The sequence below is a fragment of the Rhizopus microsporus genome (assembly GCF_002708625.1).
Source record: "Rhizopus microsporus ATCC 52813 unplaced genomic scaffold scaffold_4, whole genome shotgun sequence".
Classification (NCBI taxonomy): domain Eukaryota; kingdom Fungi; phylum Mucoromycota; class Mucoromycetes; order Mucorales; family Rhizopodaceae; genus Rhizopus; species Rhizopus microsporus.
The window spans coordinates 1,402,574-1,415,572 of NW_019671919.1; the positions used below are offsets into that span (position 1 = coordinate 1,402,574).

Below are 12,999 nucleotides of genomic sequence, written 5' to 3' on the forward strand. Positions count from 1 at the left end.
GTGGCATATCACGCATAGAGTTACCCTATGACTTCAATCGAGATAAGATAGATATCCGAAAAGAAAATCACCCCATGATTAATACCAAAGAAGGAAAACTGACGATCCATTCATGAATCAACTATATAGTTGGACATTCTAAACAAACAAAAGAGGGACAGATCTTTATGTTTATCACTTTGGGTCATTAACTATCAAAAGCTTTTCTCAATGGCGAGGACTAAAGTTTAAATCACCCTGGTTTCTTTATAACGCCTCTGCATTATGACAAAAGGGCGGTCAAGCGTGGAATATACTTGGATCAACGTACGGTAAAGATTCCTGAGCAACCATATGCTCTATGTTAATTTGATTTACTTGTACCCCCCTACCTCCCTCGTGCATCCCCCCTTTTTTCTTGACTTTGCCTAGAGCTGAAAATAGATTAGAAATTACATAGAGTGACTTAATCCAGGATAAGAAAGCACATAACAAGTGCTGACAGATATTATGCTATTTTATGGTATGACGTGCCTTAGCTATCAAAATATTGTATTTTTGAATTGCTCTTTCTATTTGCAATAGCTTGGTTACTGTTGCAATCTTGTACCCCTTTTCTTTACTTTATTAATCCAATTAATCAAACGCTCCTATTATAATCCTAACCGCGTTTCCCTTGCTTATTTTGTTATTTATCTCCTAAATGATTCTAAAAAAAAATGTCAACAATCCGTTCTCCTTTTTACCAGCAATAAATTAAGCAGTGTATAAAAGAAGAATTTGATATTCGTCCTCCTTCCTTAACAGCTCGTTTCTTTCGTTAATTGTTGTACATTACTGTTATTTTTACATATGGATCAAGTACAGATATGCGTGCAACAAAGAAAGTTAGGACAACTCTTTGATCAAGTCAAGACGACAACTTACGACTATTGGATTATTTTCTACAGCCCACTTTTCTGGTTCTTATCCATAATTATCATCAAATGGGAATTAGATAGCAAACAAAAGAGAGTCGAAACTAATTTTGAATTTTCAGAGACTATTACGTTCCCTAGCATTGATACACCCATAGCACCATGGGTTAAATCCCCTTCTGAAGATACGTCGTCCCTGGAGGACTCATACGAACCATCTGTGATGTACCAAGAAAAAAAGACAAAAGATAGAAAGTTATCCGCTAAACGATCATTCAAGACTCTCAAGGATCAAATAAGCTCATTGAAGCAGAGACGTGCCGAAAGTGTAGACTCTGTAACACTTACTCCAGCTCCTCGATTGAAAACAAGGCAAAATTCAGCTTCGTCCCTTCCAACAACAAAAACTCCATTGGTAAAAAAGACAATGTTCTTGAGACGATTCAGTAGTAGCAGCGATGTTTGTTCTGTTGACAGCAATAGTAAACAAAAAGCAGCAGTGCCTACAAAAAAGAATAGTATAAAGTCAGAGTCGATTCAGAAACTAAAGCTGTTTAGTTTAAAGTTGAAAAGTAGTCAATGATTATCTGGTCTCTACTTTTGCATTGTTGTATATGTTTATTTAATAAAATTACTAATTGACCAACTTTACATAACGTGGCTTTCTGCTCTCTCTCTCTCTCTCTCTGTTCACGAGTATCGTATATTTACACAAGAATGAAAAAGTTTATTTTAAACAAATCTATAGTAGCAGTTTAGCTACGCCCACGTATACAAGCTATCTTTTTTTTTGGCTGTCTTACCTAAAGTTATCGCTTTGAACGTAGTAGTTACCAACTTGTTTATCATCAGGCATTAGAATAAATGATTCTGAAAAGTTGCGTTTTGTTGGATTGTCCCCATATTTGACTGTTCCAGACACGTTGATCAGAATACCACATGCGCCTTGAGCGTTCATTGTAGCAGGGATAGGGTGACAATCGTATACATCAACTTCATGATGTGACATTGGTAAGCGTCCTAAGAATTCAGAGTATTGGTGTGCTCCTGAAAATGCATTTCCTGTAATGCGTTGATTGTTAGTCATGATCATGTAATTCTATAGTTATATCCATACCATTCCATAAAATAGCTGAATCATCTCTATATAAGCTTCCTAAATTCTACTCAGACAAGATCGTTTAGAAAAGATCTTTGTTATTTTTACAAGCTAGACCATACATACTTGACGCTGTGTATCGTAGCTAGGGTAAAAGAATTGTATAAACTGCTCTGTGCTCTTTTCTGCCACACTGACAACGTTCATGATTAAAGACAGTAAAAAGAGAATGCAATTATTTTTTCGTATTGTAAAAAATAGTCACCGAGATATTTTTGCCTTGTATTCACACTCACAGATACACAAAGAACCACACACGCATATATACTTGTAAACTTGAATCAACTTTTGTCTTCTGTATAATTTAAACATGCCCTAGGTTGACTCAATCAAATTCTCAGTAACATCAAAAGTTAAAAAATTTGTATAAATATCAAACATCACGTCCTTAAGTTAATAAGCATCATTTATTTAATCAGTTAGCTCCCAAGGCAACAGATGATTTCAATGAAAAAAGGATGCTTTCACTAGTATATTTGTGAAACGAGGAGAGAGTGTTTCCCTTCATATATTTAAACCCAACTCGTGTATTGTCTTCCCTCCCTTTTTTCTTTTTTTTCTCCCTCTCTCTCTTCAACTTTTATATACCTGCCTCATTGCTGACATTATGAATCTGTAAAAATATAAAATAACCAATTCAAGATTATTTCATTTATTGACGTATATTTGTAGATATGCAAAGCATGCGACACTCATTAATAACTGTTATCCCGAGAAAGAAGGCGAAAACAAGCCAAGAGCTTCCGAACTTAGTTATTTAGTATTCTATGCAAGCTCAAGGCCAGTCAAGCTTACTAAAGTTGGAGTCTTTCTTGAAAAAAAAGTAGAAAAAGATGCGTCAAGAGGCAGAAAGCAGTAATTATTAAATAATACAAAAAGAAAAGGGGGGGACGATTCATTACTTTATTTAGAAATAATCATGTGACACTAGACATTATTAAATCACTGGTACATTCATGTCATCGAGACCTGAATCTGTTTTCAAAATATGTTGTAAAGATTATTCAAATGATGCTTCAGACAAAGGATATTGAATTGATAGATCATGCATGTCAAGTGGTAAGTTGTGTAGACATTATGAATCAATATATCTTATGTAGTTGTCAGTTTGTTGCGTTTACAGAATATCATGATGGATCTACCTTGGGCGTTGATTCTGATTTTACAAATGATTATGAAGCACTTTTGAGTAAATTTGCTGAATTTTGCTCATTTGATTCAACGAATGAATTACTTAAATTACAGTATGATACTCATCCTATTATCTTGTGTACAGCTGATTTACTCATGTATATAGAATGAGATACAGTGGTCAGCGTTCGTTACAGGCGGCAGTAACATCAAGTGCTCTTCAAGTTTCAAATTATAAGGCACAGCTCGATTTAATCCTAAATCCTCTCATTGTGACTTTATCCAATACAACCAATCCCGCAGATGCGTTAGCCCAGAGGTATATACACATCGTAACAATTCTTTCTAACCGATCCTTATGTCCTTAGCAACGAAAATGCTGATATACGGCAATCTGCCATTAGCCATGAAACACTCAATTCACACAGCATTGATATCCTGGCTGCGAAGACCTTTGCCCTTCTTTTTAGCAAGGCAAATGGTATAGCTCTTAAACAATCGCTTGCACCCATATTTCTGTAAGATGATACTGCAATATACTTTACAGTAAATAGCTTACCCTTATTATAAAGTTATGTTAACGAGAAACACGCATGGTGGCCGTCTAATTTCATTGTATCAATGATAAAACTAGTCCTGCACTCGCTCCAGGTAATTTTTACTAGTATACATTGTATTCCTGTTTATTGAAAGTGATTCAATATACAGCCTCAATATAGCTACCTTTTAGTATCTGAAGTTGTTCAACAGTTGAGTAATACCAAGGCTGAAAATGAAGAATGCCTTAAAAAAAGAGCATCACTTGTATCCTCCTTGGATGCCATTCTCAATGCCAATGTTCCTCTAGTAGGGATCTCTGTACTTGAAGTTCTCAGCTCCCTCTTTACCCAACTTACTCTCTCGCTTAATGACAGCGGCCAGAAATTTTTGGAATCAAAGCCTAGCAATGAAATAGATGCTCTGCACTACTCTATTCATCATGGTCTAGTTTGCAGTATTGGCGGGTTAGCCTCACAGACATACTATGTCAATCAGCTGAACGACATTACAGCCTTCATTGTCTCTAAAATTCGCATAAATAACAACGGGTCAGATACAGTAGACGAACTACCTATTGTAGAATATAGAAAGGCAGCTATCAAATGCTTACAGTGCGTTGTTATTAGCTCAATAAAGAAGACTGAAAAAGATGACACAGAAAGCGAAAATGCATTTTCCTACAAGCATTCTATCAACCTTGATACATTCATTCCAATCGTATGCTTGCTATTAGACGACTCTGCAGGTAAGCATTTCACACAGCTGGCCTTTTCCTGACTATATTGTTTTTTTGCTTTATCAGAAACAAGAACCGAGCTCGCATACATGTTTGTAAGCTACTTTGACGCAACAGCAGAAACAGATATCGGTCTAAGGTATATTATGACCACACATACTGCAAGCAGATGCTAACAACCATTCTTTTTTGTAGTCCTTATCCCAAGGTTTGCTAAATTAACAGTAAAGTGTCTTTCTGATATACTTATATTGATAACTATAGCATACATTAACACATCAGGGAGACATTAGCCTTGTTGACACCATTTATCAAACTATCCTGGACTGGGTTCAGCTTCCCACTATAGAAGTACAAGATATCCTAGCTATTAACAAATTACTTGCAGCACTCACTCGCCGTTTCGGTGCGGACGCAACCATCAGAGCAGTTCCTCTTGTATTCGAGATCCAGTCACTCGTCAAGCAGACGGTGATCAAGACGACATCACGACAAAGAGCGGTTGCTGCTCTCGTCGTTGAGTGGTTACTGATGGTTGCTGAGTTTTATAGTATTGATAGTCTTTACGAATACATGCAAACGTTAAAAACAGAGCGTATCGACAGTGGCGAGTACTCTGTTATTTTCTTGCAGGATACCAGCGTCGATACCATTGATGAGCTTGAATCCGAGAACAAGAATATCGTGGATAAATTTATTGACAGAAAGCAAGTAGTTGATCTCTTATCAAAGGATGGCCCTCTTAGGGACGAGGAAGATACGGATGGAACTGAGCTTGAAGCCAAGTTAAATGCCGATTGGGATGTGAATACGACAGGTATTTTAAAATCATTTTGAAAACAGTGATTTTGGTCTAAAATATGAAAAATAGAAAACCACAGCTCTACATTCAGAATTAGAACTTCGCGTAATCTGAGTGACTTGAAAGCTAAACTGGTAACTCCTTGGTCAAGCAATACTGAAATAGCAGTAAGTTGTTAAAAGATGAAAGAGATATAAAAGATTAACAAACACGTATAAAAGCCCAATGATCAAGAAAAGAGGAAAACCATCAAGGTAGAAAACTTAAAAGAGGTCTTAATAGGTCAATCTCTTTCAGAAGGCACATCATTGGATTCGATGAGCTATGATTGCCTGTCAAAAAAGTCTGCAGACCCATTTATGGATATGAGCTCTCTTCTTCAGTCGATTTCTTCTGGAAACAGTGAATCTAAGTAAGTTAAATACTAGTGTTTGTATCTTCTTACCAACAATATGTACTTCTATCGTAGACCATCCACTCTATTTAACCCACCTTATAAGCTATAAAACTTTATAATAAAAGCTTGAATCAGATTCTAATGCGTGACTGTACATATTTTAAAACTTCAAATGGCACATGCCCTTATTTTGCCCCCCTTTCTGAATTTTAAATTCTTGAAAATAACAATTGACGTTTCCGCCGCTGAACATGCAGCCATTACAGGAGTTTTTGGTTCTGCTGTCAGTATCCAATGGTGTCTTTTCCATGTCAGCAGATCTTGGATGGATCAAATCCGCAAGAGAGTCAAGTTAGGAAGCGTCTCTGCCAATAATGCTGTCCATAGAAGCATGATAGCAGTTCTTAAGAGTTTGATGTGGGAAAGTTCAACCCAAATGTTTAACCAGAAGCTGCTACATTTCCAACAGAAGCTTTCAGTGCATATGTATTTCATGACTCACTTTACCCAAAAGTACCTTATTGATGATAAGTTCATGCACTGGTCTGCTGCCTACCAGCCACAAATTTTCATCAATATGGAAACGAACAACTATATTGAGAACTGGCACAGCCAATTGAAGACAAACTACATACAAAGAAAGAGGAATATAAGACTGGATCGCTTAATCTTTATCTTGGTTGATGATGTTCATGCCGATTTTATGCACAATACCGCAGGGATGGCTGCTAATATCGGACGTATGAGCTCAAAGACTAGAGAGGCAAGAAAGAGAACGATTGCAGCAGAAGGGATCAATGAGCTGTCATTAGAAGCTATGGCGCAGAAAGTGTATATTGATGAAGAAGCTTGTTATATTGTCAAGTCTTTCACAACAGAAGTTGTATACGGTATATCAATTGAGCAAGGAATGATGACTGCATGTAACTGTATAGACTTTCAACGAAATAAGAGTGTCTGTAAGCACATGTATTTGGTTTATCGCTTCGATAAAAGTTGTGTGGTTTACAGTCAAGATAGATTGTCACGATAGTAATAAGAGAAATGCTACAGTGTACTTACGACATTACCTAGAAATTGATTCTAGCTTGAGAGTTCATACCATGAACAAGACAACACTTATTCAGAATGCTGTGGAGAATAATCATATCGAAGCAGTTACTGAAAGCTCTGATGTGCTTCAAAAGTACCATAGGAAGCTGGAGGTAGAACGAATGAGTTGTTGACAAGCATTACAAGTGTATGCAGAAAAGCTTTAGAAAGTCGTATACATTTAGCTTCTGAAAATAACAATAGACTGTTACAAATATATAATGAATTAAGATAGTTGTTGTCAACTAATGAAGAGATGCAGCTTCCACCAAATATAAATATACAAACACAAAGAAGATAAAGCATAAAATAAAAATATTATTTCTTTCTAAACCATACTCCAAGTTTTGAAATTCAGAAAGGGGGCAAAATCGTGTCCAAATGAGTTACGTCACTTCGAGTGCCAATGAGTTGGGCCATAAAAATTTAAGTACACCCTGGCTGAGGGTGTACCAGGAAAGAAAAAAAAGAAAAAAACTGGTGGGCAGAGAAATTATGATACCAGTTCTTTTTTATTACTTATAATGGCCGCCCGTATTGTTAGCTCTCAAGTCGCTGCTTCTGTAAAGCGTGCTGGTGCTCGTTTCCAATCTACCACTGCTCAAAACAGCAGTTTCCTTGCTGAACGTGAAGCTGTCAAGAAGCATGCTGCTGGTAATTTAATTATATACTCTTTAATGTAAAACAATGCTCATTTTATCCATAGAATCTGCTGAAACCTGGAAGAAGATCACTCTTTTCGTTGCCATTCCTTCGTAATTATCGAGCTACTCTTTATGAAATAATGACTAACCTTATTTACTAGCCTCTTTGCTGCTGGTGCCAATGCCTACAACATTTACCACGCTCACCATGAACACCAAAAGCATCACCCTAAGGAATGGGTCAAATACCCTTACATCAACTTCCGTGCTAGAGTAAGTTGAAATAATACATATAAAGTTCAATTAACTGATTGACTCTATAGGATTTCTTCTGGGGCAAGGAAGCTCTTTTCTTCAACCCTAAAGTCAACCTTTCTGCTAGCGAATAAGCAACCCTTTCTTTGAAGTAAAAAGCCATTTCTATATAAAAATGAATCACAAAGACTTTCTTCATTTTGTCAAAAATATATTTTCTAGAAATTGTACCACTTGTAAACCAATGTTTGTATTTTGCACAAAAAGATATCATTTCGGCTTGGAGACTATAGTACACCGTTATTTATAGTTTAAAGACGAGAGACTTTAGTTAATTTCTTAACAGCGATGGGGCAAATTGACGTCGTTGATAAGCAAAGTTGTAGACTATCTTACAGGACATATAAACTTGGTGAGATCTTTTCAAGCTGATACTTAAGATGGCTCTCATCTCTATTGTTGTCATACAGTTGAGAATTTTGTTTATTTAATGCTTACAGAGATGGATACTTTCTCTTAAAAATAGAAAGTGTAATGGTCTTTTATACTTAAGCGCGAGAAGTTTCCCCTCATTTATTTTGGAGCAGTCCTCTTTTCTTTGATTGCTGTTTAGATGAAGCCCAGCATACAGCTGTCTTCTAGTACGACTTGTGCTACTTTGGAGATCTCTTTGATGGCCAATTCTGCATAGGGACGGTTGTGCAAGGCGAATTTCGCACACATCTGCACAGGCCTAGACAACGACGCCAAAAAAACGTTGTACACATCCAAGTTTGCATTATTAATCGCCTTGACGAATCGTGCTGAGTACTGAGTAATACTTTCTGTGGCTAGCATCCTCATGGTGAATACTAAAATAGTAGATTCCCTAGCACAATGCTTGGTTTCAGATTTCTTGATAAAGCATTTGCACGCGTACGAGTTTGCATTATTTCATCTCGGCCTTCTGTAAAGTCTAAATGCCTCTAGTGCTTGCAGCCTCATTGTATTGATAGACTAGGCTTACAAGCTTGGTCTTCCGCTCAGCCACTATTTTGGATATGTGGCTGCTTAATGCTGTTTCTTTCATTGGACGCAAATTGAGAGACACGTTTGAGCTTTGGCCGTAGGAAGTATCATCTTCTCCCATTTCCAAATCTTCAGTAGCTGTCTCCGCTACACCGATGGCTACAGATTCAGTTGGAGCAATGTTAGCTGCTTCTTTTGCTGTAGAGCTCTAATTGTAGTCTTTTTGATAATTTAAACTATAGCACTTTGAGACACTTTTATTTTCTGAAGAGATAGTTGTGATATTTGTTGAAGATAAAATATTAAAAAGCAAAAGTCAATGGGACAAACAATAAAGCACTTATATGGACATAACGCACATGGGAAAATATTGCTACAGTAACAAAAAGCAAAAGCAAGAATCTGCAGAGAATAATAACAATGGTCTTAGCAGTCGTTTCTTTGGCAAACAGGGCCAGCCTCGCACTGCTACTGATGAGGCGAACAAATGTACGTACTGATTGAAAGAATGGATGCCAGGATATGGATGTTAGGAGCACTGCTACGTCGGGTACCGGATCTGAGATCGTTACTTAGTTGAAACAGTCCTATTGTTCCTCGAAAGGCAGATAGTTACACGCATAGACTTTAAATATTTATTTAGTTTAAATTATTCATTCCAGAATGAGATTGAAGAAGACATAAATGACTTAATGATGGAAGATACTAAATATGATTAAATCAATATAGTTGCCCCTAACAGTCTTGAAAGTGACAACAGTAATGATAGATTAAGGGCTAAACGGCAGTTCAAACTTTTTCGTTTCGAAAGAGCAAAATATAATACACAAAGTTTTTTTACTGGTGCCCATCCTCTGTTTGGTATTTTTCAATTCGTATTTTTCACAGCCCTTATTGATCAAAATCTTTCTTACGGAGTCGTGAATAGAAGGAGCAACTTCCTCCGGTTCTGGGTGAAAGCCCAGCACAGCCTTGTTAGGTTTGAAGTGGGCATCTTCAACTTTTTCACTAAGACAACTCTTCTCTGCAACTGTCAAATGCTTAGGTAAGTATCTGCTATGGCTAAGCTTTCCATTGTGCATCATTCTACACATTCCGTCACCAAACCTAAAGTTGACCGTAACAGTGCAAAGTTTTCTTTCTAACTGAGAACCTCAAATAAGGCAATAATGCTTCTCAATATCCTTCTTAAGAGTATAAAATCTGTGATAGATATCATGAAAGGTGTATTACTGGTTGTTACAACATATATATCGAACAATACGAGTATGCTCGCATCATTTTGTGTTCTTCTCTATATGCTTTCTCCGCCCTCTTCTTCACTGTAAATAGCTACAGACTCTTCTATTACATCGTAGTCAGGGAATTGGGCAATGGAGTGTGTAATGGGTTCATTTAGTCGTTTCAATTTTATTAAAGCTCATACACTGTAAAGTACTTTGAAAAAAAGTACAGTCAAATTAAGAGTAACGTGACTTTGCAGCGTATTTTAGGATGGATCTGCAATTCACGTGAACAAAAGTTGCATGAACAGAAACTCATCTCCAGTGGCGCTGTCTCTGTTTCAGGTTAAAGTGGCTCCTGCTCGTACTACCATTACCATAAAAGATTTGAGTCATAAAACTATTGTAGGATCCTGCTAATGTTTACTGAAACAGTCGTTTGATCATCCAATATTAGAATGAATATAAATATAAAAGAGATTATTAAAATACATGATGAGTGTATCACTCTTCTACTCTTAAAGTCTCTACTGCTTCAAATATGTCATGTGACCAATCCGTGCACTAAGCAGTTATAAATGAACAGTTGATTTATTATGAAGTGAGCAAGGCAAGAAAAAATAAAATAAAATAAAAGCGTGATTGTATGAAATAAAAGTAACAACTTATTTCAAATGTAATTGTTAATATCCTTTTCCAATGGAATCATAACTCCATATCCTTGCGCGGTTATCACCAGATCCTGTTGCAAATAAAGGCTTTCCGGATGGACTTATAGCAACAGAAATAACTAGAATGAAAGTAAGTATCAACGTTAACATAACCTATTCTCAAATTACCTGAATTCTTGTGTCCTTGCAACATAAACTGTGTCTGTCCCGTACGTGGATCCCAGAATTGGACGCCTCGATCTTTTGATCCAGATACGACCCAACGTCCGTCAGGAGTACATCCGACAGACAAAACAAAATCTTTGTGTCCGGTAAAAGTAACCTTACATGGTCCTTTACCTCTATCTCTTTCGATTCCCATACCGCGCCCTTCGTTTGTACCCAATTGCCACAATTTCAACGTTTTGTCTAAACTTCCGCTGACAAGCATTTTGCCATCTGGCATAAATGCAACAGAATATACGCTGTCTTTGTGTCCTTCAAGTCGTTCGAGTAGAATGCCGCTCTGAGTGTCCCAAATTCTGATCATTTTATCTAAACTAGCTGCTGCAATAATACGTCCATCAGGTGAGAAGGCAACACTGGTAACTCCAGGATCTTTTTGATCATGATCCGAAATTCGAAGCACTTGAAGACATTTACCGTCTGCCATGCTCCAGATTCTTGCTGTGCAATCACCTGAGCCGGATGCGATCAAGCGTCCGTCTCGGCTGAAATCTAACGAATAAATGTCCTGTTGATGTCCGACTAGTACATTTCTGATACGTTTGTTGGCTATATCCCACACCTTATTATTTGTTAATATTTGTAAACGTAAAAATGCAGGGCTGACTTACTCTAATTTGCATGTCTTCAGCTCCCGTAGCAAGGTAATTTCCGTCAGGACTAAAGCAAACAGATCGAATATACAAATCGCCTTCAGTTTTGATAGTTTCATCTTGGAGAACACTAAGATATGTTAATTTCTGTCTAAAAAGATAAATAGACAAGTACTTACGCCACACGTTGAGAGGTGGCTACATCATAAATGAAGGTAGCACGATTGCAACCAGCAGCCAAAAGACGACCATCTGCACTAAACTTGACACAGCAAACAACGCTTGTATGATCCATAGTATGGACTAGATCCACTTTCAATTGGCGAGGAGTTTTAGGGTTAAATCTATGAGATACCCATGAGAGATGTGTGTGTAAATGAAAATGAATGAAAACTTACAAGGCAAACCAATCCTGACCTTCTACTTTCATATTTGCAGGCACGTTGTCAGGATCAACGTCAGCCAAATTTCCAGATCCGGTGGTTGATGGGCTTGATATCTTATTAGGTGGAGCACGCGCCATCATGGGTGGTGGTTGCTGTTGTTGCTGTTGACCAGAGGGAGCGCTGGAAGAAGATGAATTTGATTTACGCTTCGATCCTACAGACTCAGGTGGAACCGCGGCAGGCGGAACTGAAGAGCCAGGTCGATAACCATAGTTACCCCAATCAGGTCGCTGGGGATGACCTGATGTGGGTGGGGTGGGTATACCTCTGTTAGGTGAGTACGTTTGCTGACCGTTCAAGTAAGATGGTGGTGGCGGTGGCGCTTGAGAAGAGTAATGAGGAGATTGCTGAGAATGTTGGCTCGGCGATCGTTCGGGTATTTGAGATGGAGCGACTAGACCAGGCGGACCTTGGTTTGTATGGGCATTCATAATACCACCAAAGTAATTTGAACCAGGACCAATATTAGGAGGAGGTGGAGGAGGTTGATGTGGAAGTTGTTGCTGCTGTTGAGGAAGAGGATGTAATGGCATTCCGGAAGGGCCAGAAGACATTCGTGATTCAATTTGTTGACGAAGCCGAGCAATCTCTTCTTCATATCTATCAAGATGTTTAATAATGAAAGGAGGAGTTTGCTATACATCATTCTACTAACTGTTTCTTTTGATTTTGCTGAGTACGTTCCAACTCAAGTAAGCTTTGCTGAAAGTTATTCATTTCTGAGATTTGTTGGTTCACTAAAGAAGAAGGTTAAAATGATGAAGATGGTAATAATAACACAGTGTTTATACTTTTATGCTCAAAGTCATCTCTTTGAGTTTTGCAAACATAAAGCTCTTGTGCTAACTGATCAAACTCATTTCTTATTGAATCCAGCATTTCAACAATGCGACTTTGTGGTGTTGGCACCATTGGACGATGATTATAAACTGACATGTTGTATAAAAAATAAAAAAAAAAGAAGAGGGTATTTCTCTATTTGATAATGTTTAAAAATATTTTTTACGCGTCCCACCAACAACAAATACCTTTTCTCTCTTTTTATTTATTTCAATTAGGTCCCCTTTTTTTATATAAAGACAGAAAGAAGAAAAAAGAAAAAAAAAAAAGAAAAAAAAAGAAAAGTATGCAATAGAGTATGCATGTGTGTATGTGATAAAAAAAAAAAGGCTGTGCGGATA

General features: G+C 37.4%; 8 protein-coding genes across 8 annotated transcripts; 5 read left to right on the top strand and 3 right to left on the bottom strand.

Annotated features, from left to right (window-relative positions):
* Positions 1-831: 831 nt before the first annotated feature.
* On the top strand, positions 832-1,479 carry RHIMIDRAFT_235762 (uncharacterized protein; the record flags this gene model as incomplete). Its single annotated transcript, XM_023608413.1, has 1 exon — positions 832-1,479. The coding sequence occupies one exon, from the start codon at positions 832-834 to the stop codon at positions 1,477-1,479; it is 648 nt and encodes a 215-aa protein (XP_023468712.1).
* Positions 1,480-1,553: 74 nt separating this feature from the next.
* Positions 1,554-2,329, bottom strand: RHIMIDRAFT_108863 (nuclear transport factor 2). Its single transcript, XM_023605206.1, has 4 exons — positions 2,122-2,329; positions 2,014-2,059; positions 1,700-1,958; positions 1,554-1,638 (listed from the first exon to the last, which is right to left on the bottom strand). Exons 1-4 carry the CDS (start codon positions 2,200-2,202, stop codon positions 1,629-1,631), a joined length of 396 nt encoding a protein of 131 aa, XP_023468713.1. The 5' UTR covers positions 2,203-2,329; the 3' UTR covers positions 1,554-1,628.
* Positions 2,330-2,582: 253 nt separating this feature from the next.
* Positions 2,583-6,013, top strand: RHIMIDRAFT_290597 (uncharacterized protein). The gene is made up of 14 exons (XM_023613747.1): positions 2,583-2,670; positions 2,728-2,910; positions 2,967-3,114; positions 3,163-3,299; positions 3,353-3,505; positions 3,555-3,704; positions 3,759-3,837; positions 3,895-4,471; positions 4,529-4,601; positions 4,658-4,670; positions 4,727-5,279; positions 5,334-5,431; positions 5,486-5,676; positions 5,734-6,013. Exons 1-14 carry the CDS (start codon positions 2,663-2,665, stop codon positions 5,768-5,770), a joined length of 2,400 nt encoding a protein of 799 aa, XP_023468714.1. The 5' UTR covers positions 2,583-2,662; the 3' UTR covers positions 5,771-6,013.
* A 111-nt stretch (positions 6,014-6,124) lies between these two features.
* On the top strand, positions 6,125-6,425 carry RHIMIDRAFT_276950 (uncharacterized protein; the record flags this gene model as incomplete). Its single annotated transcript, XM_023612660.1, has 1 exon — positions 6,125-6,425. A coding segment is annotated over exon 1 (175 nt), but the record flags the coding sequence as incomplete, so codon positions are not given.
* On the top strand, positions 6,322-6,782 carry RHIMIDRAFT_108905 (uncharacterized protein). The gene has a single exon (XM_023605207.1). The coding sequence runs from the start codon at positions 6,365-6,367 to the stop codon at positions 6,692-6,694; it is 330 nt and encodes a 109-aa protein (XP_023468716.1). The 5' UTR covers positions 6,322-6,364; the 3' UTR covers positions 6,695-6,782.
* A 337-nt stretch (positions 6,783-7,119) lies between these two features.
* RHIMIDRAFT_108908 (mitochondrial cytochrome c oxidase subunit VIa) lies at positions 7,120-7,893 on the top strand. The gene is made up of 4 exons (XM_023605208.1): positions 7,120-7,407; positions 7,460-7,508; positions 7,559-7,670; positions 7,721-7,893. The coding sequence occupies exons 1-4, from the start codon at positions 7,278-7,280 to the stop codon at positions 7,784-7,786; spliced, it is 357 nt and encodes a 118-aa protein (XP_023468717.1). The 5' UTR covers positions 7,120-7,277; the 3' UTR covers positions 7,787-7,893.
* A 714-nt stretch (positions 7,894-8,607) lies between these two features.
* On the bottom strand, positions 8,608-9,742 carry RHIMIDRAFT_235767 (uncharacterized protein; the record flags this gene model as incomplete). Its single annotated transcript, XM_023608414.1, has 2 exons — positions 8,608-8,868; positions 9,575-9,742. The coding sequence occupies 2 exons, from the start codon at positions 9,740-9,742 to the stop codon at positions 8,608-8,610; spliced, it is 429 nt and encodes a 142-aa protein (XP_023468718.1).
* A 691-nt stretch (positions 9,743-10,433) lies between these two features.
* On the bottom strand, positions 10,434-12,754 carry RHIMIDRAFT_290599 (WD40 repeat-like protein; the record flags this gene model as incomplete). Its single annotated transcript, XM_023613748.1, has 7 exons — positions 10,434-10,673; positions 10,723-11,341; positions 11,391-11,502; positions 11,552-11,716; positions 11,771-12,418; positions 12,474-12,555; positions 12,610-12,754. 7 exons carry the CDS (start codon positions 12,752-12,754, stop codon positions 10,567-10,569), a joined length of 1,878 nt encoding a protein of 625 aa, XP_023468719.1. The 3' UTR covers positions 10,434-10,566.
* Positions 12,755-12,999: the final 245 nt, after the last annotated feature.

Bases quoted from the DNA above. Each gene is read 5' to 3' on its own strand.
- RHIMIDRAFT_108863 (XM_023605206.1), bottom strand. From the start codon at position 2,202: ATGAACGTTGTCAGTGTGGCAGAAAAGAGCACAGAGCAGTTTATACAA. The intron at 2,060-2,121 runs GTATGTATGGTC...TTGTCTGAGTAG, and splicing joins GCTACGATACACAGCGTCAA to AATTTAGGAAGCTTATATAG. The intron at 1,959-2,013 runs GTATGGATATAA...AACGCATTACAG, and splicing joins TTCAGCTATTTTATGGAATG to GAAATGCATTTTCAGGAGCA.
- RHIMIDRAFT_290597 (XM_023613747.1), top strand. The intron at 2,911-2,966 runs GTAATTATTAAA...TACTTTATTTAG, and splicing joins GCGTCAAGAGGCAGAAAGCA to AAATAATCATGTGACACTAG. The intron at 5,432-5,485 runs GTAAGTTGTTAA...CACGTATAAAAG, and splicing joins CAAGCAATACTGAAATAGCA to CCCAATGATCAAGAAAAGAG.
- RHIMIDRAFT_108905 (XM_023605207.1), top strand. From the start codon at position 6,365: ATGCACAATACCGCAGGGATGGCTGCTAATATCGGACGTATGAGCTCA.
- RHIMIDRAFT_108908 (XM_023605208.1), top strand. From the start codon at position 7,278: ATGGCCGCCCGTATTGTTAGCTCTCAAGTCGCTGCTTCTGTAAAGCGT. The intron at 7,408-7,459 runs GTAATTTAATTA...TTTTATCCATAG, and splicing joins TGTCAAGAAGCATGCTGCTG to AATCTGCTGAAACCTGGAAG. The intron at 7,671-7,720 runs GTAAGTTGAAAT...TTGACTCTATAG, and splicing joins ACATCAACTTCCGTGCTAGA to GATTTCTTCTGGGGCAAGGA.